Source organism: Colius striatus, chromosome 3 (genome assembly GCF_028858725.1).
Source record: "Colius striatus isolate bColStr4 chromosome 3, bColStr4.1.hap1, whole genome shotgun sequence".
Taxonomy (NCBI): Eukaryota; Metazoa; Chordata; class Aves; order Coliiformes; family Coliidae; genus Colius; species Colius striatus.
This window is the reverse complement of record NC_084761.1, coordinates 34771429-34794606: the sequence shown is the minus strand read 5'-3', so window position 1 is coordinate 34794606 and position 23178 is coordinate 34771429. Positions and strand designations below refer to the sequence as shown.

Genomic DNA, 23178 nt, shown 5'->3' with positions numbered 1-23178 from the left:
GTAATTACATCGGTGTGCATTTGGGTGGTTGAAAATGCAGTACGTGATTATGTTTCATAAAAATTCCACTGTTCTGAAGCTGAGGGTGGCATTTCAAGATTGACTGCTGCATTATTGTACATGGTATACTTTTTTATTGTACATTGTACACTTTTTTATCTTATTCCTTTTCTTAAAAACACATCTGGGGTTTCAACTGGAAAATCCTAGCAAATTAGGTTTTGTATAAAAGTGTCATCAATTCTTTTCCTGTTGCATTGTTTACTTGAAAACAGTGCAAGTTACTTTGAGGGAGAGGAAAAAGTATTTTTCTTCTCAAATCTGAGAGTTGAAGTGAGTTGAAATGTAGTGAAATTTCCTTATGCTCAAAAACTGTTAGAAGATCCTTGGAGTACCTGAAAAGACAGAAATGGAGAGATTGCAGAACTAACTGAAGGATTTATTGCATAACCATACTTGATCACTTCTCTGGAGTACTCCTATACTACGTAAAATTGTTTGTTTGTTTTCTCAGTCTCCTGTGATGTTCTGGACTTTATCTGAATTTCATGGTTTAGGTGTTATTAGCTTATTACAGTCTATATATAAATTTCCTATCTGTTGATACAATAAGTAGTCAAAATCTGCTACAAATTACTTTGCATTTTATGTTTGTTGTTTTTTCCTTAAAAAACCCACAAATGATGATTGTTTTTAATGTAAACATCCCCTTTTCATGGTATAAATGAGAATCATGGTTTGTGGTTGTCTTTGGACTAGAGATACCTGAAATCACCTGAGCACTACAAGTTTTTCTTCCTCTTGATATCAGCACTCAATAAAGTAAACAGGCCGTCAGAGTAGTTAACACAAGCTTTGAAGCAGTGGCAAAGTGCTCAAAGGCTGCCTGCTGAAAAGCTACTGTTATGAGAGCTACACTATTATGGAAGTGGTGGACAATTCTTTTGGAAAAATGCCCAGGAGCAGACAGAGCTTTTATGTTGTCTGGATGTACTTCATTATTAAAGAGAAGATCAGATGATCCCTAAAGGTGCCCTTTTGACATGCATTCTCTTTGTATTATAAAGATGGTCCTAGTTTTAAAAGCTCAAATGTGATCTTACTTCAGCTGTTATGACTGCAACTTCCTCTCTTCTTTTTCTCTTGCAGGAGCTGACAAGTGCTTTGATGCATGTGAAACTACACCTTTTTGTCCAGATTTTTACACTTGTGTTCTTCCCAACAGCAATATGGCTCTTTCTTCAGCTATTATCAATCACACCTATAAATGAATGGCTTTTAAAAGGGTATGTTTAAGCATAATGGAGTGAAATATATTTGTAGCTGTCTTCTTAAAGGACTGCTCATCCTGCAGTGGGTTAAGACTTGTGAAATACAAGATTTTGATGTTTGTTTTTGTACTTCAGCACTTTGCTGTCAAAAACGCAGTACGTACACAAGATGATTTTTTTTTTTCAGGAACCTGGTCTCATTTTTAGAAAGTCCAGTCAGTTTCATATGTAGGGAGCTTGCAGCACGTTAGCTTTCTCTTTTGCAAAACACTGTTGAAGTCCTGTGCTGGGTCTCAAGGATGATGTTGATGAATAAATACTATGGATGCCATGTACTGGTGTCCCATTCTGTTCTTAAACGGTATGTACTGAGCATCTCTTGCATGTGTCCAGATGGTGGTTCAGTATCTGCTTCCAGCTAAATTATGGGGTAAAAATAAGAGAAAGTTTTTGTAGGAGGAGAACTTTGGGATGAATGGACGCTGAGTTGCAATAAAAACAGTGTGTTTTAAACCTTTGGTGTACTCTGCCAGTGTGTTCTTCTGAAGTTACAGAGATGGTGCAGTAGTGATGTTATGAAAACTTAAAAAAATAAAAAGCTTTTTTTAGAATCAAAGTTCAATATCTAGTACCATGCAGCTATACTGGGATTTTTTAATGCAAAAATCAATTATTTTAGAAAACTACTTAAAGAATCCCCATTTCTTACTGCTTGGTGAAACATTGCTTGAGAACAATTCTCTGTCATAAAAGTTTAAATATAAAGCTGCACATGTTGATGTTTTTACAAAGCCTAAACCTGAAAGAGTATTTTGTTTTGTTTTGAAGAGGCTTCTCCAGGTGTTTTACTGCTGTTTCACTTAACATTGTTAGAAAATAACAAGGTTGCTACACAATGTTCATTTGAATTTGGCTATTGATAGTAAAGGTTTTTCTTTGAAGTAAAATGATAGTGAAGTTTTTCCTCAGCTAGAACAGAGGGATGATTTCCATAGTGAGCCAAAATTCCTTTCTTAATCCATGTCTCAGTTTCTGAAGTGCAAGGTACAAGAGATTTTTGTGGCTTTTCCTTAGGGCCGTGAATTGTTACATGCACAAATATATGTGTATGTATATGCATACACACCTGTGAAACAACAAATAAAACTAGATATATATGTATTTTTTTAAAAAAGATACACTTGTATGTGTATCTTCCTAAACGTGGAGCCTAAACTAGCCTCAATTTTCATGAAGGTTTTACTAGTGAGCTAGTATATTTCTATATGTTTCAAGCTGCCTTGCAAACGTTTGTTCCTTTACTGCTATTTCTGTATTTTATCTTTTAATGCAGTATCTCTGTTGTATTGAAAGTTCATTCACAGAATAGTCAGATTGAGGAGTTTAACGAAGGTGGTTTGGGTTTTGAGTTCTGGTTTGATTTTGGTTTTGTTTTTTTTAAAAATTTTTAAAAAATTACTATTCTACTGTTCAGAATATGCTCAGAACAGCAGGGATTGTGTGGCTGTGAAGGTATTCACTGCGGAGGGATCCTAAGGGAAGCTGTACCTTCAGTGCTATGCAGATGCAGAAAATACTGACCTCTGTCCTAAATCTAGGATAATATAATTTAAAGCAGGTAGATGTATGTCCCTATATGGAAACGAGAGTGAGAAGCTGCTCTGCATCATCCTAATGCTCCACAGCTGTAGTTTTTATCCCCTAGAAACACTAAGTACCCTTAATGAAAACAGCGAGTGGACAAGACACACTTTGGCTAAGTTACTTCCTCATTACATGTGTTTAGCACAGCTTGTAGTGGAAGCTAATTGATAGTCCTCACAAAGGCCTGGAAAGATAGGCATATGCTCCCAAGGGCATGCAGCACCCTTTGGCAGGATGGGGCTGCAGTTTTCCACTACTCTTGGCACAAGATTATGCCTAAAGGGCACAATTAAGCCCCAGTCTTGCTTCAGAATGAATGGTAGATTCTCTTGTAGCAGCTTTTCCTCTGTTTCTACAGTTGGGTTTTTTTTATGCTCTGCTTGGGATGATATTAGGAAGTTTGTTGCTTAGCAATTATTTTGAAATAGATATAGGAGAAACTGACATTACTTCAAGCATCTCTTAAATTAATTTTTGATAACTGAGTTTTACGTTAACAGCATCCCTTTGAAAAGGAGCATGAAGCAGGTTATTAATGTTTGCGCAGATTCACCTCTTCTGCCACTCAGCATATAGCATTTTGTACAAAATGCAGCTTTGGTAGCTCCATATCTAAAATATGTGACTTTGAACCAATATACCAATTTGTCTGTAGGCTATCAGTAGAACAGGTATGATTTATCACACTTCAGCAAGTGTTTGGACCCCTGATGTTAGCGCTTACAGTATGACCAGCGGAATGTTTCAGTTTTTTGGTTATCTGTAGTAATCTGTTGGCTATTAGAGGAATTTGTTTGTAAATTGTTAGTATTGTATGTAGTTGATACAAAGCGGGAAACAAGTTCACAAGTGCATAATTCAGTATATCTGATTAAAAGTATTTCCATTTAGTAGGTACCATGGTTTTTTTGTACATTAATATTTTGATGTGAAGAATATTTAAAAGCATAGCTTGATAGTGATTTTTATTTTCTTATTTCCAAATGTACTATTTTAAATTTGAGAGGGCTAACAGAGATTGTGTTACTAAACCTTTCCCTTATAGTGTGGAAAATCCCTGCCATCTGAGATGAATGCCCTTGCACAGATTTCATACCTTTCTGGTATTTCATACCTAACTTTGAACTTAATTCCCCCCTTATTAGTGCAGGTGAGAAGTTCAAGGAGCTGGCTGCCAAGAGACCACATAGAAGGGACATAAGTATCACAACCAATGTAGGGGATGGATATCACACTCGCCATATCTTTGTTTGCTCTGAATTTTTGTATATATTTCCAAGCTTTTCTACAACATTTATTTTCCCTCTATTTCTTTACTTTTCAATATGAGCTTATTTTGCTTAGTGCTGACAACTCTCTGCTTCTGTAGCTTATTTGACCGTAAGCTAAACTTCAAAGGTGGTGCTTGGCATTTTGTGATTGGATTTATTTAATGCTTACACTGGTCGCCTCTTTCCTTTTCCACAGTGTCTGTAAGCTGACAAACTGAATACCATAATTGTAATTTACTTATTTCTTCTACTTAAGCTTTTTGTGTATTTGCAGCATGTCAATTGCACTGTAACATGCTCCCTGTTGTTTGGATTTAATAATTCTGTTTGCTACAGATTTCTAACACAGCATTTCTCAGGGCTGGGCTAACAGACTTACAATTCTGAAGTAGTTCACCACTAATAATTGATTGTTCTGTACTAGAATACTGTCTCAAACTCTGATACTTGAAAACATATGTAGATTCCATGCTTTTGGGTGATTTGCAGGCTATTTTATTCCATACCTTAGTTTTAATTCTAAGTTAGCAATTTTTTCTTCAGAAGCCCTATTTCACTTAGCCCTAGATTTAATTGTAATACATTGGTACATTCTTCTTGTTTTTAAATACGTTTATTACAACTTATTAAAACTAATTTTTGTAATTAGTATTTTTTGTGAACTACCTTTGAAAACAAAGGAAAAGTCACCACTTTTTTTTTCTTACTTTGCAACAGCATTTACTATATGCATTGATAATTTTGCTGCACAAATAATTGAAAAAATTACAGATAATAAGTGTATCTTAGACTTATGAAATGGAGGGGAAAGCTTTTGATGTTTTGATTAATGGAAGGCAGTTTTACCAAGAAGTGAAAACATGCATAAAAATGAAACATTTGATAGCCTGTGATTTGATAAAAACTTAATTGTGATTTTTTTTTTTTTAAATTTTTTTTTTAGTAGGGCTTGATGAAAAAGTGTACGTAGTAAGCATGGTTCTTTGTCTTCTATGTAGCAGTAAATATTTTCATCACTGATAAACGTTTTCCAGAAAATAATTTACATTCTTATCTTTTTTTTCCCAAATAACTACAGGTATCTCAAAACACACTAAAAACTTCAGCACCTCAGGACATATGATGCCATTATCTTTGTGACAGATGTGTAGATAACTGTGTGAATGGTAGATACAGTATTATAGGTGGGGAAATGGAGTCACAGAGAGGTTAAGTGTTTGGGTTTTTAAACTACATCATGACACTTCACTGTAATGATTGGTAAGAGATGACATAGAAATCCTACCAGTTGGCGCAAGGCTGTAACTGTGATGCAAATTCATTGGGTTATGCAGGTGATTAAGGTGATTATTTCTATTAAAATGTTTTATATCTTAACGTTTTAGGTTTCATACTGTTTTCATCAGGTAAAGAATGTAATATTTCTTTCTGTTGTTTTCAGCTTGCAGACAGTAGGCTGTATGCCACCTCCCGTGTCTTCTGCAGTAATTTTAACCAAAGCTGTTGGTGGAAATGAGGTGAGTTTTTATTTTGTTTTTGAATGCTTTTTTCTAAACAGAAGCTCAAACAAATATTTTGCCACATGAGTTCATCATAAATAAATACTAACTGCAATGTGATGCTATTGTGGCTTGTGAAAAATTCTAGAATTAAAGCTTGGGTATTTTGTTGGTGTCAAATAAAGGAAATAGTGATACGTTATCTACTGCTATTGGTCAAACTGAAAGAACCTTGGCTTTCTGAGGCGATAGAAAGGTTTCTGATAGAAAGCTGGTGTTAGGATATTTCTGCTTGTTGCTGCACTGTAATTCCTACCTGTATAACATTCATATATTATCTGCTGGTAATCTCATAGACTATTAACTTTGTACTGAAAGTCTGTCCTTACAGTGATTGTTTCAATGGTGTTTGGTATTAAGAAGCCCTGTAGTAGGAATTGCTCAAGTTTGAAGATACAAATGTAGCAAATTATATGATGGAGATAAAAACATTAATTTAAATCTTATCATGGTACTTGAGACTGCATGAAATGAAAATTCTGGGAATGTAGAATTCTCTGATAGTGATGCAATGCAAAGTTCTCAAAGATAGAAAATGCCAGAATTGAAGTTGTTTGTGCAAACTCAGTTTGGTCACATTATATTTCTGCCTTAAAATGTCATATGCTGATGCCATTTCAGACTCTTTGTCCGCAAAACGCTTGCTATTTTCAGGAAGACCAGTTGGATAGCACTAGGAAATTAATCTAGGTGTGCTAATTAATGAGGTAATTTCCTTTGGATCTGCTTCCTCGTAGCTGCTAAAAGTGGATGAGACCTAGTAGGTGAAGAAGGGGGTAACACTGAAACAGATGAATTTAAAGGCTAAGGCTGATAGGATGCTCTTCTGGAGGGTTAGAGCTAAATCTTAGTTCAGCCATAGAGCCCCTGTGTAAGCTTTGGTGAGTCACTTCCAACCACAGTTTTAAAATATGGCCATTAGTTGTGTACTTCTCATTTTCTGAGTTCAGACTCTTGGGACCGATTAATGTCAGCTTTGAAAACACATGATAGCACTGAAATAGATTAAAGTTGTACTTTGTACTGACAAAGTGCTGTTTAATTGCTCTATCCTCTGAAGAGAGACCCAAAGCATCTCAAGTCAAGCATCTCTAATTACAAGTAATCCTGATGCACATCACTGTCTCCTGATTTGCTACCTGAAAACATGAATCTTAAAATTGTCTGATGGAGGTGCTGTGGAGTAATTAGTATAAGGAAAAATTCGGTATGTAATAGTGATCAACAGAGGAATTAGAAGTTTTCTAGTTATGATTCTAGGTGTAGGTGCTGTAAATTATACAAAGATGCCATGTAGTGAGCAATGTGGATGGAATGAACTGTTAAATGAGTGCTATTCAGTGTTAGCAATGTCTGTTCTATCCTTAGAACAAGGAAAAGATCCCCTGGAAAAAATATGGTATGTCTGGCTAATTGAAGGCAATATTAAACATCATTATATGCAGGAGTTAGTATGCAGTACTTCAGTATCTTGATCATTAGAGTTCATTTTTTTTAATGGTAGTATTCTTCTGGGGTGGTGTGGGGGTGTGTATCTTATACCAGATGAAAAATGGAAACTTTCTATCATGTGAGTCTTGTGTAAGTAACCGTATACATCACTGACAAAGTAAGCTTGAACCTCTAACTCTTCTGTACCAAACCAGTGTTCAAAGACTCTGGTAATGATTTTTACATGTAATTATGGACAGCAGAGGCAGAGTGAATGAAGAATTGGGAACTAAGAGTTCTGTCAGGCTCTAGGAAGATACACAAGAGAGAAATGCCGTTTAAATGTGCTCAGTGTAGACAAAGCATGGGAGAAATTTATTGCCAAACTTGATCAAATTTCCTATGTGGATTTTTTTTTTAATTTGATGCTTTTCTGTCATTTAGACTTTTTTTTTTCTTTTTTTTTTTTTTTTTCTGGAGAACAGCAAATCATATCCCTCATTCTAGGGAAGAAGACTGTCTTTCATCTCTTCTCACCAAATTTCACCTAAGCTGTTATTGATATATTTCTCTTTCTGACATAAGCAGAATGCATTTTTTCCCATTTTTATTTAAATCCATTCTGATATATGAAGAATTTAAGCCTGTGAGTCAACTGGAAATATGAGTGATTGTACAGTGAGAGTATTTTGTGAGTTTGTAATAATGTCTCTTAAACTACTTTTGCCTTGTGAAGTGTATATATCTTACCTAGAGAAATTGATTTGTCTGAGGGTGTATCTATACTGCATAGTGTAATGTGAAGATAAATGAGCTTACTCAGAAGTGATGTAGCGAGGAAGCTCCACATGAGGTAATTAGTCTGAGAAGTGTCCTTCTGCTGTGGAGTATAGGCACACCCTAAATATATATTCTGAAGACCTCTTTGGGTTTCTTGAAGTATGGCACAGGAGAGCTGTGGTAGTTTACTGTAGAGAGGGCTTTAGGCTTTCTTTATCTAAGTATAAGAGACTGTTGAATGTTGGTTTGAACTTGGGTTATTCTCAAAGAAATATCAGACTCTATGTCATAGTAGTGGTAGTAGTAGTACTCACCTGGCTCTGAGGAAACATGGATTCTATTTTTAGCTCTACCAATTGTATGTTTGGTAAAACAAGGTGGAGTATTGTGTGTCTAGTGACAGTGGATAATAACGGCAAATTTGTGAAGTGTTTGAAGATCATTACTGAAAAATGCTTGGATAGGGGATTTTGCTGCATATCTGTTGGAAAAGTCAGTTGTGAGATGACAGAAGAATGACATTTTTGTTAATTTTATGAGGATCTGCTTTTTTACTTGATACACGCCTGAGGGGACAAAATAAAATATTTTGCTGTTGTTGGCTAAGGAAGTTGTGGTCACCAAAACTGATAATAACTGATAATAACTGATAATAACTGATAATAACTGATAATAACTGATAATAACTGATAATAACTGATTAAACTATGTTTGTGATTGAAAAACTTAATTTACTGGAACTGTAAGTACAAACCCAGGTAAGTTAAAAATCTTTATTATTTAACTGTCAGGGTTTAATAGCAAGTATATAATCTGTCAATGTTTGTTTTCCTGATGGTTCAAACATGTGGTGTATCAAAAAAGTGTTATCTAAGCCTCAAGTCCTCTTGGTCTATGAATAAGAATACAAGGGTTGAACAGTTACTTAAGAGTACAAATGTAAAATTGTCAAAAGCAAAAATAAATCTTCCTTCTTTCTATACGTTAGCTTGATTGTAATCTATACCACTTTCAAATTTTTAATGTTAACGGCTATTAGGTATGCATTCCAAAATCTACCACGTGAGCCATTTGTATTGCTTTGAAGAACGCTTGGTAGACAAGCAAACAGGGTCTCATTTTAATGTTTGGGACATTCCAATCATTCCAAGAGGAAAGGTATCTTCATCAAAAGCACTTTGTCAGCAGTAGCTTTCCATTAATAAGGGAAGACAATCAAGCCAGTTAGCACCTTTGCTTGCTGTAGCTGTGGCACTGTGGAGGGGGGAAGCATTATATTTGAAAGCCTAAAGGCTTCCAAGTCTTTTGGAGTTTGAGAGTGAAAATGAACATCTTCACTTAGCTCTGATGTGTGAGTGGTTTAGCTAGTTTTATGGGACCAGAAAGAGCCTTCTTCAAGTCATAGGGGTTGGGACAGGGTGAGGGAGGTCGCTGTAGCTTTATAAGAAAGAAATGCAAAAACAACAAAGAGTTAATGAGACAGAAAACAGTGACACATTTTTATAGTTGTATTGCTTTTTTTTTTCTGTAATCAATGAAGGGGAAATCCAGTGTTGGCATTAGCGTAGTGCACGAACAAAAGCTTTTAGCTGCAAAGAAAATAATGGAGTGACTAGTTCACTCTCAGTACTGTTCATTACGTGAGTCTTAATGAGACTTTTCCAATCTCATTTCATTATGTATTACCACTGATGGCAGAGGTGTTTAGCTGTTCAAGGCAGTGTTTCTCTACCCCTTCAGAATAACACTTACTAGTACACAAGCTACAGGTATCGTGTTTCAAAAGTGTCTGATATGTGACATTGTAAGATACTTACCTATGGTTCTTGGAAGAAGGTGTGATGAAGATTAAAATTTCTGTCCAAAGATCTCCCTATATAATTCAGACAAGCTAGGGCCCAGTACCATTCTATCCAGAGAGATGTTGGCAAATGAGACATGGAAGCAGTGGAGAGGGAAACTCTCTGTTGTCTCTGAAAATCTTGGCTTTTGGAGGACGAAATAGCTGTCGTGTTTTTTGTTTTGAGGGACGTAGCTGTTTTTTTATGTAATGAGCAGAAATATAACTTGTCTAGTAGGGTAACAAATTCACACCTATTAACTCTGTGACTCCTTCTTAGATTTCAACTGCTCTGCCTGACCTGACAGCCTTTATGAAGACGTAACCAGGTGAATAGATGGTAGTAGTGCAGTGAATGTGGTTTATATTGGTTTCAGTAAAGCATTTGACACAGTCTCCCACAGCATCCTTGCAGTAGCAAAACTGAGAAAGTGTGGGCTGGATGATCAGGTAGTGAGGTGGATTGTTAAGTGATTGAAGAAAAGAAGACAGAGAACTGTGATCAGTGAGGTAGGGTCTAGTTGGAAGCCTGTATCTGATGGAGTCCCTCAAGGATTGGTGCTGCGACTGGTACTGTTCAATATATTCATTAATGACCTTGATGAACAGAGGGGACTGTCAGCAAGTTTGCTGGCAACACTTAAACTGAGGGGAGTGACTGACACACCAGAAGGGTGTGCTGCCATTCAATGAGACCTGGACAGGCTGGAGAGTTGGGCAGGGAGAAATCTAATGAAATTCAACAGGGGCAAGTGTAGAGTCTCGCATCTGATGAAAGGCTGAGGGAGCTGGGGCTCTTTAGCTTGGAGAATAGGAGACTGAGGAGTGACCTCATTAATATTTACAAATACATAAAGGATGGGTGTCAGGAGGATGCAGCTAGGCTGTTCTCAGTAATGTCAGTAATAGGACAAAGGGGCAGTGGGTACAAGCTGGAACATAAGAGGTTCCAAAGAAACACGAGGAAAATCTTCTTCACTTGTGAGGGTGACAGAGCACTGTAACGGGCTGCCCAGATGGATTGTTAAGACTTCTTCTCTGGAGACTTTTATAACCCACTTAGACAAGTTCCTGTGTGACCTACCCTAGGTGGTCCTGCTCTGGCGGGGGGATTGGACTACATGATCTTTCAAAGTCTCTTCCAACCCTTAAGATTCTGTGATCTGTCTGATATGTGGTTGGTTATTTCCACTCTCTTTCTGCTCTTGTTTCTTCTCTCTGTTTCCTCTTCATCCTGATTTTCTATCATTCCTCTTGTGATCTCTTCCTATATGATGTTACTTTCATTAACCCTGCAAACAACTTTCTAAACCATCTTATCCCTCACTTTTGTCTCAAGTACATTTAATTTATTAGCAAAACCAGTTTCAAGTACTGAATTTAATTTGATGCATATGAAGCCCTATATGAACAAAAAAAATTGTTCATACATACACTGTCAAAAAATAGGCAAGGATCACTGAGAAATCAAAATTAATTTTTTATTTGGTGATATTTTCTCAGTTAATTAGTCGTTTCTGTCATCAATAACACACAGTCTCTTTAATTGTGAAGAGGACAATTGTGTAATTAAAATTGGAATGAAAACTGAAAGGCCTCGCTTTTGTTCTTTGCTCCTGTTGAGCCACGAAGGGTCAGGATTTTAATGACGTTATAGCATCTAACAGTGTATTTTTTTTTTTTCCAAAAAATCTTGTAGTTTTTCAGTAAAATAACAAAACTCATTTCATTAAAAGTGTCTTCTAACTACCCATTTCTGGAAGAGAGACAAATTAATATGTCAGCATTTCAAGGTGCTATAAAGACAGAGATACTCAGACACAGAGATACTCAGACGTAAATGCTGTAAAGATGCCAGATATTACTACAAAGTATTCAGACAGCATATGTCATACTCTCCTTAAGAATCAAAGTAATGAAGAGAGGAGGTTGAAAATTAGATCTATAAGTCTATTATCAGTTTGGGAGAAAAATCAATTTGCAATGACTTTTATGGCAGCTTAATGATGTATTTTTGAAAAGTGTAACAACAGGCAAGAGCTGTGATAGAATTGTGCAGATAAATCATAGCAGACAGTTCATTTTATTGAAGAATACTTCAGTTATTTTGCTATCTCATACATAACGAAATCACTGAGTATTTTTTCTTTTGTTAAGCTATCATTTGTATAAAACATATAATTGAGGTGATGTTAATTTTTTGCAACTTTCATGTGTCTCTGCCGTGTCTTTTGTAAAACAAGGTGTTGCCTATGCAAGACAAAATTTTGAAATATAAAATAGACGATAATGAAAGCTAGAAAGGTATTTCTGAAAGAAGACATAAAGAAAGAGTTCTATTATGGATTTTTAGATTTGATTTTTGACATAGAACATAAAACAATATAAATTTGCAAGATCTGTAGCTAGTCTTTCTGGAAAAGAATCAAGGGTCAGCAGTAACATTTTGCCAACAAATTACATGCAGTAATTTTAACTGATGTTTTAAATAAGCGTATGAGTACTCACTAAGAAATGAGCACTGGAACTTTCCTCTGTGAGTGGTGTGGGGTTTTTTTTTTAAATAAAACAAAACAAAATAACTCTTAACACTACTATAAAGTCACAGGGAAGATATTGATTTCTCTAAAAATATCTAAAGTTCTTTGAACTGTGTATACATGTACATTAACCTTTTAAAAAACAAAATGAAATGAATAAAAAGAAGCAAAAGCTCTAATGGTTTGTTATTCATACACTGATGCACCAGTGTGCCAACAGTGTTTTGTACCCTTGAAAGGTAACATGTGAAGATTATGAAACAAGATCATTTAAGATGTATGTGTCATGTTGTTTAGTTGTCTTCTATAATATAGGGTTTTTTCTTCTTTAAATATAAGTAAAAACTTACAGTAGCGTTGTCTAAAATTTTATTTCTAAATGACAGTTAAAATATTCCTATTTTAAGGTTTTGTTTCATTCTATTGGTTTTAAATGTGCTACTGTAAAGGAAAAAATCTATAATGAAAATATTTGAGTTTTTAAAATTTCCTATGTAATAAATTTTGTCTGTCCACACAAATTAAATTGTTTCAAATGAAAGTGTAACAAATTCTACCGTTAGATACTACAAAGAAGTCTTTGGGAAATGTGTGTGGGTGTCAGAGGACAAATTTAGGGAAGATATCTACTTCTTGTGTACAAATAAAATGAATTAACTATGTCAGCATAAGCCTTGTATGTACATAGTAGCTGTTGTGCTATTAAATTCACTCACTCTCTTCTAGTATTACAGTCTAATTTTTTATGTATCCTAAGAGTTTACTTTTCTTTTATCATTACCGTGCTTTGAGCAGATGGTTTTTATTGAACTGTTTATTGACACTTTGGGTTTTTCCTTCCCTGAGTGGTGAGTGCATTTTATATCCATCAATGCATAGGAGTAGCCCAAATTATTACTTACAATATGAATTTCATCACTGTAATGTGTCCCAGTCACACAGCTCCATTAGCTATCTGTGAAGTTCCTCATTGTCTTCTCAAGTCCTTTATAACCGAAAGCAATTGTGGAATCTTCTGTTTTTATCCCTCTCTTGCTGTTCTTTCATTTATCACTTGTAGTTCCAGTCAGATCCAGTCCTAAAACTGTTCAGGAAGGCATTTTCAAAGGCATTCAGCTATGCTACTAATTCAGTAGAAGAATTCAGACTACCAGTGAGGCTTCTGAAACCCCCAAATTTGAGCACTTCACCTCCAAACTCCTTAAGTTGAACAAAGTTTCAGATTCTTGCAACACCTTTGAAAAGCAGGTGTTTTACTAACCTAAGGTGTCAGTGGTTAAGTTCGACTTGTGGTAAAAGATTTAATCTTATCTCTGGTTGCCAGTACCTCCAGTATCTCTGGTTGCCAGTACATAGGTGTCCAGTGGAAAAAGCTCTTCTCTTACACTCCTGAAAATGTAAGAGATTAGGGAAGTGCAAGAAACTATATTAAATCTCTTACCTGCACAACTTTCTGAAGTCTAAGATATATGGCATGGAACTTGCAGCCTTATGCATATTCAGCCCAATCTTTTGTGCTTGTGTCAGCTCTGCTCTAACCAAGAAAGTTATAAAATTACCTGTATAAATTGCACTAAACTACTTGAGCTGTGTCTGGAAACTATCTGGACTCTTCATAGCCTTGTGCTTTTACAGCTCTGTTTGGCCAGCTGTCCTAGATTTGACTTTTAACAAGAGTGGTTTTGAAGACTTTGTTGTTGTTCTTCTACAGTGCTTGACTGGAAAGTTCAGGATTTTTTTTAGTCTGCTATGGGACATTCAGTGACCCTGAAAGCTGTTTGTGTCATAAAGAAGCCAGGACAGAAGAGTCTTGCTCTCAAGCTTGACAAAAATGTCCCTTGAAACAAGGTAGTTTTGTATTTGTCTTGGTGTGCAATTTATTGCAGTGTAAAAATAGCGTACAAGTGCTTCCTTTATTTAGCAGGAAGCGCTGTATGAAATGCATTACCTATGCAAAGCAAGATATTTTTACTTGTTTGAACAAACTGGTAAATACTTCTCTTAAAATATTTGCAGAGAGTGGGGTCTACTGCCCCTCTAAAACTAAGCTTCTGTGCTCTCTACTGTTTAATCTTTATGACTGTTTGAGAGATTGCATATATTTTACTAGCGAGAGAAGTGTCTCATCTGCCCTCTCTACCCCAGCCTTTGAAAAGAAAGTGTGTCTTTTGGAGAGCAGTGAGGATTGGAAATATTATTCTGAAGGTGACAGCTACAAAAAGTTACAAGTGGATTTTTTGCAGTGGAGTGTTTTATGTAGCCTTAATGCTATTGAATGCCTGCGTGATGCCAGCATTCGCTGTGTAAGAATTGGTTTTCAATGGTTTTCTTTTGGCAGAGCAGTGCAGTTGTTTGCTGGCACTGAAACCCAACAATGTATTGCCTTCTGGTTCTGCCCTCCCTCACTTGTTGGCTTACAAAACAAATGCTAATTTAATATTAATTTTAATAGCACAGGAAGTGTTTAATCATTGCGTCTATTAGGATTGGGGTTAAATCACTGATAGAGAAGAACAGAAACTGTTCAGCTTTGTAGATGTTTTCTTTTCTACCATGAACAATGAAAATGGTTCCTTTGACATCTGGTCACGTGTTCACCTATCTCTGGACTTGGACTCCCTTACATGAAGGGATACTACTGCAAGTGATACAGCACAGCTGCTGTTGGCCCCATCTTGATGACTGGGGATGAAAACATGTATTTAGAAAACTAGCAAAAACAAATATGCAACAGTATTGATTGTCAAAAATGGAATTAATTCAGTGTTTCTTTCTAAAAAGAACATTTGGTATGATAATTTATAAAGCCCTGCTAACATTTTGAAATCTGCAAAATACCTTTTATGTGGGACTATTTGTGGCTCACTGCAGATAAATCAAAATTAAACATGTCTGTTGAGAAGACAAAATGCCCTTTAGGAATATCTTTAGTGGATTTAGTCAAGGATAGCATTGCTGTTCTTGAAATGTGCAAGTTCTGAACACGGACTTGTAAAGATATAATGTTACATTGTTGCCCCTTAGACTTCTTTGTGTGTTAAAGCTTCCGAGTATTTCGCTTGGGAAAGTTATTGTTTCAATCCAAGCACATTTTTATCTGGTATAAAGATATTTGTTTAGTGACGAATCATATAGGAAAGAAAGCCATCAGGCTTGCAAATTCAGTATTTCTTTGTTTTCTTTAGCTCTCTTTTTGAGTGTGCTATATTAAGTTCTGATTTGCCTAAGTCATAACTGTAAAACATGAAGCAGGATTTTCAGTTAAAAATACTATTAGCTTTAATTTCATTATTTTTCAAGGAAATAAAATTGATTTTTATTGTCTCATTTAATAATTAGGATTATGAAAGAACATTGTGAAGGTTTTTTGTCTCCTAAATTGTTTATCAAATGATTGTATTCAGTACATGTTAAGAGGAAAGCCTCATCTGCATGAAGAGCTAGAACAAAGTTCTGGATTCCTATATTTACGTAAAAACAAACAAGCTCAAATTTATTTAAATTGTTTTTGTAGAACTCCTCTGAGAAAATAGAATGTTTTAGAATTGTGTTGTGTTTGTATTTTCCTGTTAAACTTGTTTGTTGTTAGAGTATTTGGCAAAAAAATGTGGAGAGCAGTAGAGCGGCAAATTTTCTATTTTCAGAATATTATTTAGGCTCCAGTTTCTGGAAAATATGGGCCCTATTATGAAGTCTGAAAACAGCAACCTGCTGGTAAACAGTTTCTGGACATGTTCAAGAAAAGCCACATCCCTCTAGGGAAGCTTATTTCAGACATGCAGACCCCACAGCAAGGTGCTTTCCTGCTCAGCCAGGATTTTTGCAGGTGTTCCCTTGTGCATATGACCTTTTCTGTCTGAAATCCACTACTTCTGTTGCCACTTGTAAATAAGGATGGGGAAGGGGGGATACTACATGACTCGGAGTAGCTGTAGCTGAGGCTTAAACTGTTGTACTCACATGGGGAAGCCCCTATGAGAAGATGGTAGTGTTCAGGAACTCTGGAGGACAGGAGACTGGCACAGAAACATTAGTGCATTCACTGTCCTGTAGATTCCCACAATAGCCTCTGATTATACGTGATAGGGGAGAATAAGTTGTACCATTATATTTGATTTTTGACAACCTATTCAGTACCTCATCATATATATCCCCACAAGCTACATTTTCACACCACTGTGTCTCTGGCGTTTTGGGTCCCCCTGCCACTCTCAGCCTGACCTCTTGAGGTCCTTGCTGCCTGCCTCAGGCCCTAGTACATGTCCCCAGGCAGTCAGCACCATCTGCCTGGCTGCTCTGCCACAGAGTGCCAGGCAGAGGCCAAGTGGGAACTGGTGGGAGCCACCGTCGTGCTTGGCGGTACATAACCACTTATTGATGTGCACTTAACACTGTCAGGCCATAGCCATATACTTTTTGACCGGAGCTGCAAGCTGGTGCTTGAATTTAAGGGAAGTGACATTTCTGATGAAATTTCCTCCAAGAGTCAGTGGAACGTAAAATTTGTCTTATATTGAAGTAGATTGACTACTTCTGTTTATTTTTAATAATGAAGGGATGTTTAGTAAGAAATACATGAGCAAACAAAGAAACTAATTCATTTCTTATCAGCAAAGAAGTCAGCAACCATAGACTGGGTAGTTTAATGCAGCAATTCTGATAATAATGTGGCACATAAACTAAAGAGAATGTTAGTGTTTGAACTGAACTGTGTTGGAGCTGTTAAGTCCAGAGTGACAGTATATTTTGACAATGTATTTCCTGAACTAGTTTGCATATGTTACTTCCACAAAATTTTGTAACTCTGTTCCAGCAGATATTGTGAATTATTGCAGCAAGATTCCCAAAATATTGAATTTCTAGTGTATGTACAAGGTTGCTTAGCTAGACCTTTTTGTTATATTTTCTATCTTAATTAATTTTGTTTGTTGATATTGTTGCAAAATGTTTGTAATATATATAGGGCTGTATACTTTGTGTGAGTGTTTCAGCTCCAACTGCATATCCAAAACCTTTTAAAAGGAAATCTCAATGAGCCCCATGGGACAAAGTAAATTATTACATGTGGTGAACTCTTAAGTCATAGACCAAGGTCATGGCAGTGAGAGAGTATTTCAAAAAGGTTTTATCTGTGCTTGGAAAGCAAATGAAATCTCTCATCATTAACTTTAGAATTATAGTTAGAAGAGAATTTTCACTAGAGGTGAAAGATCAAGTTCACAGCGGACATAATGGAGTCTGAAAAGTTATTTCTCTGACATAATACTAGGGCATTAAACATTCACTGAGGTTTTCATGTTATCAATAGGGAGTTTACAGCTTCTCATATGGATCCTGAGGAGCAGAATCATTTTAATTATTGCTGTCTATTGTGGCTTTATTTCAGCCTTTTTAGGTTAAAACTCTCCTCTTTTTTGTAATACTGTAAAGACTGAGAAAAATTTCTTTGCTTTTCAGCTGTGTCAGTCTTTGTCATAGCATACAAGCAATACCTTCCTTAATAACAATAATCCTTTGATAGAAATAGAATTTAGTAAAATTTAATGATCTTCAGTCCCTAATGAATGAGTCAAAGCACATGTGCATACATAGTGTCTTTGTCCTAATTTGTTGATAGTTCATGTAAACCAGAAAAGAACAAATGTTGAAGGGAAGCAGAGCAGAAAAGCGTAACTAGAACTAAGGTTTTTGGTGGCCCATACTATCATCCTGTCAGTGGAAATGGATATTTGTCTGTTTATTCAACAGACTTTTATATTTTGCTAGACTGCATGTGTGTGTGTGCATGCATTTCAGTGGTATCAATGAGTAACAAATCTGTTCAGTAGCATTAACTCTACGCCTGCATCTTGCAGATGATTTTGCAAATATCTCTGCCAATAACAGTACTCACTTGTTCACAGAGTTTACAGTGCTCAATCTGTTTGCTTGTTGAAATTTGCCAGTGATATGCTGCATTTTAGAATATTAAACAACCATTGGCAAAGATGAATCCCTTAATATTTGTGCTTTCACTGCCATGATAGTTACTACATTTACAGGAAAGTTTCAGCTGTTGAGATTTTATTTGAAAGGGTCTGTTTAGATCTGTTCTCATGCCAGTTTACTTCTAGGAAAAATGCAAGGTTTTGATGTTGTTTTCTTAAATCCTTTCATTTACTTTAAGAAGAAGTATTTGTGAAAAGGTGCATTTGTTCCCTGAGTTACAGCTACAAATGCCAAATATATATATGTACTTGTTAATCATGGAATCTCAAGGGCTGGTAGGGACTTTGAAAGATCATGTAGTCCAACCCCCCTGCCAGAGCAGGACCACCTAGAGAAGGTCACACAGGAACTCATCCAGGTGGGTTTTGAAAGTCTCCAGAGAAGGAGACTGCACAACCCATTTGGGCAGCCAGTTCCAGTGCTCCGTCACCCTCACAAGGAAGAAGTTCTTCCTTGTATTAAGTGATTTTAATTTTTTTTAAAAAATAAGAAATACAAACTACTTCTACAGTGAGATGATGTTGTAAATGGAACTAGAGAAAGCTCTAAGAGTGGCTGTCAGGTTTTATTCTACTTAGGCAAAGTACTTTGTATTAAAAGGAATGTGTTTTCAGCAAAACTTTTAATAGGTTCAATATATGTGATTTCTTAAAGTCCTATGAGAAGAGAGAAGCATAAGATGGATTGCTAGATTACCTCTAATTCAAGAAATGACAACATTAAAGTTGGGTATAAATTCTCAGTTCTGATCTATGGATGTATTTTGTGTTGCTGCTTTAAAATGGCATGTGATCATGCAATTTAAAAAACGTATCCTTTAACCTTTTTTTCCCTCTAATGTTAATGTGTTATTACAAAAATACTTGCTGTACTTTCATTATTCAAATGGTCTTGAATATCTGTATTGAGTGAGACTTTCTATATAGGTTATGTTTTCTAAGGTGTATATTTTAGTAATTTATTAAATAGCCTCTCTTACATGTTTTCAACCAGCAGTGCAAGCTCTTTCGTTCAGTTGTGAGGCATTTCTGTTTGCAAGCAGTCACAAACATCTGTGACCTATTGATACTAAGATGTTTCTACTGTTTGTACCACCTAAGTTGATGACTTCTGCATGGCTTGATTATCTGCAATTTAGAATCTGAGAAAGTCTGAACAACGGATGCTATTTCTAACTGTGGAATACCCAGAAAAATATGCAGCATTGTAAAGTCCTGTCCTCAAATCCCTTTTGCAAATTAGTAGTTCCAAAGCATTTCAGCTTCGTAAGGAGTCTGCTGTCATGACTTGAGTAACAAATATATGTGTTGCTCCATTTGGTTTTTTGAACCTTCCTGATACTCCCAGCAGATAAAACTTGGGAGTAGTCATCTTCTGCTAATAACAACAAAATGCCTATCTTGTAACTTTGATTTCTTTGTTTCAGCTGATTCCTTGGGATTTTATTTTTCATTTTTATTTAGAGGATTACATTGATATTAGTTCAGTTTTATAGGTAACCATTTTCTCTCTCTTAGGTGTATATAAATTCAGAACAGTAGCCTCTAATAATGACACCCAGGTACTTTGTGAGTGACGACTGAGCTGTCTCAGGGTTGTGAACAGGATTCAGATGTGCACCTTCTGGTATTTTTGCATGATGTAAGTCACTGTGCCTATTGCGTAAGCATCCTGTAATGTCTCTAAGTGATCATACTGATTTTAATTTCCCCCCTCTTTCAAATCAGTAGCCAGTTACAGCATTGGTGTTTGTCATATTCCTTACTAATACAAACCCTCACTGAAATCTGCAGTGGTTTTTTGTTTCCCAGACTGCCTGGTCTTAGTACCAGTCAGTGCTTCTAGCTTTCAAGAGTTTATTTTACTCAGACGAATCACGTTACGCTAAATTGCCGTACAGTGTCTTGTGAGGTACATGGTTCAGTTAGCAATGCTTCCAGCAGGCTATGTTCATCGTTTCTTTATCACCTCATGTGCTTTTTTGTTTTACTTTGTGAGTAGTGGGAGGCAAGAGTATCTTTTCATACTCTTCTGCAGCCTACTGCAAACCTGCCATACAAGCAGATTTTAGGGAGATTTCCTGTATTTCAGGCTTCAGATTCCTTCTAAATTATGTGATGCAAGGCCATGGAAAATTTCATTTTATCAGGTTATTTCCTCCTGTAAAGCATATTGTAATATGGTAAGAGTTTATTCTGAGCCTTCTCTCCTCTTAGATGTTTTTACGAAACTAGAAATAGTTGAATTTGGTTTTCCTGGTAATTAGCATGTGCCAGCTGCTACCAGCAAAAGAACACCTGTGCTGCCAGTGAAGGTACCTGGGACCTGGGCATTATTTTCCTCCTTTATCCTAGTGTAAATTGGATCTTTTTCAGTAGAAATTAAAGCAAGGGACTGGGTAAGTATAGGTGAGTCAGAAATGAAAGCTAGGTCTGCAAGATTTGTAGTAGGCGGAATCCTGAAGCAGTAATTGGTCTTAGCTGGTCTACTTACGTGAAAGTGTGCATCTGACATAAAATGCCAGGTAGATAGATGAATAAGTACAGTACTGCTTTTTTGTCCACTGTATTCTCATATGTTTATTACTTTTGGAAAATATGGTCTTTGTTTCAAATAAATGGTACTGTGCCTGTAAATTTAAAATAGAAAAGTGGAAACAGTATACTGACAGTGTTAGTATTGTTCATGCTGTAAATGCTTCCAAAGACAGAACTTTATTTATGGGTTAAGTGTATGTCATTATCATGAAGTTAGAGTAACTGTACTTACCTTTTTAAGAAAGTGGGTTCATCGTGAAACATCACTAAACTTTCCCTCTACTATCTCATTATGTAGATGTCAGAGGAATATAAAATAATTTTATTAGCTGGTAAGCTGTTTAGTTAGAAGATAAGAAACAGAGCTTTGTGCACTGGAGGACTTCTTCCATCTATACTCAGGAGCACATTCAGAAGCCTCCAGCAGTCACTGGAGGTAAAGGCAGCCTCCAAAACCCAGGACAATTTAGTTGAAGTAGTTTGTGGATGTTGCCTCCTTGTTCATACAAACAGAAATAAAATATCTAAAATCATGAAGAACTTCATATTATATGAAAAGATATACTGTTAAATATCCTAAATTAGGAAAGAATAAAGAAGATGTTCTATGTACAGCCTTCTTCATATATGTGTTAAAATCAGGAGTCCTTGGAAGAATTTAGTACTTGGCTAAGTTTAGTGGTTCTGCAGTGAAATCAGTGCTTGAACTATATTTCATTTAAAATATTGTTCATTAACTCTTTGTGTTATAGACTAACTAGGTTCTTGGAGGAGTTACAGATGTTGTTCTGGGTGTTTATTATTGAGGTCCAAAATGGCCTTTTCTCTCTTGGTTCTACTGGATTGACAGATAAATGGGAGCTATTCCATTCCATTTCCAAAGAGAAGCATTAACACAGATTTTGTTTAAAGACCCTTTTTCTTGGGAATTTGTTTTCATCTTTGATTTGCCTTTTTGTGGATATGTTGTCATTCTTGTCATGCTACAGTACTTTCTTCTTCCAGCTGTTGAGTTTTTGGAGAATGGCAGTGGGGAGTTTTATTTATTGTTAGAAACCCTCACTGACTATCTGTAATTTCCTAGTAGATAGTGCAAGGCAGTGTTAGGTACCAGTGTCTGTATACCCACAGATGAGAGATAATACTTAAGAGTAAACAAAGTAGTATTTGCGTTCTGAAGCTTTTTGCTTAATTGCTCTTGGAGTCGTGGTGATGGTATATGACTTTGAGAAGTCTGTAATATGTTCACCCAAGTTGTAACTGTACTCAGACAATCCTACAAAAATGTGATTTTAGACATTATAAGAAATATCTGTTAAAATCTATATCCTCTGTATTTTTCTGTCTTGAATATGTAGAAATAGTGTGGACTTTGTTTGCTTTATGGACTGTTTATTTCCCGTGTATTTTGGGAGGTAGATCTTACATGTTCACGTGTAGAGTATTGTTTGTTGCTTATTTAAAAGGAGTAGGTGGAAAAGTAGGTGTGTGGGATGCACTGTTCAAATTCCTTGGCGAGTGAAGACAGAGAGTGTATAATTAAGCATCTGCAGTGCATAAAATACCAACGTTAAAGTTCCACCTAGTCTTATTTCATTTTTTAGTGTTACTTATGTCAATGTAATCTCTTCTACTATAATCATATGCTACTTTTTAAACACATTAGTTTGACCTGTTCTACCTTACAATGTTCTTCTTTTTACCCTGCAGGCTGAATTGTTCTGCAGTAGACAATGTATTAGTAAATACAATATAAGTTCTTAGTGTGGTGGTTGGGATACTTGATGACTTGGTCTCGTTTCTGTTGTGTAAACCTGCATAGCTACTTACAAGCTGCAGGGGTCACAGAAGTCATCAAATAGACTGTAACAGGCTGATACCATAGCAAAGCTTTTAAGAGAAGCATTTGTTGAACATGTGTTGTATATAGAGAACATACAAAACATTTTATGTTCTTCTAGTGCTGCAGGTATCTTAAAATTTGATTATTTGGTCTAATCCACATTCACTCTAACAACACACCTGCTGCTTGGTGAGAAAGCAAAAGAGGATTTTTTGATCCAGGTTCATAAAAAAAATTGCATAGCATCTTTCTGAACAGCTCAGAAGTATACTGAAGGTTTTTTTACTGTTGATATGATGTAACTGAAGCCAGCAAAGCTTGATCCAACTGTTAACAGTACATTAGGAAACTGCTAAAATATGTTAGTGTAACTTTAGCTTTGCTTCTTCTACTGAGAGGGGATGCTGTGGCTGGAAGAGAGCAGGATAGCTGTGGTCTGAGAAATCTGAAGAAAAAGAAAGTAGGTTGTTCTGT

At 36.0% G+C, this 23178-nt stretch overlaps 1 protein-coding gene across 3 annotated transcripts in view; it reads left to right on the top strand.

Moving 5' to 3' along the window:
• SLC10A7 (solute carrier family 10 member 7) overlaps positions 1-23178 on the top strand; it is a 150190-nt gene that overhangs the window by 6983 nt on the left and 120029 nt on the right. For 2 of the 3 annotated variants that reach the window (XM_061993838.1, XM_061993839.1), the window contains 2 exons: positions 1150-1286; positions 5628-5703. In XM_061993838.1, coding sequence (XP_061849822.1) covers positions 1150-1286; positions 5628-5703 — 213 coding nt within the window. Of the gene's footprint in view, positions 1-1149; positions 1287-5627; positions 5704-23178 lie in introns of those variants that run through there. The other variant, XM_061993840.1, reaches the window with a different exon arrangement.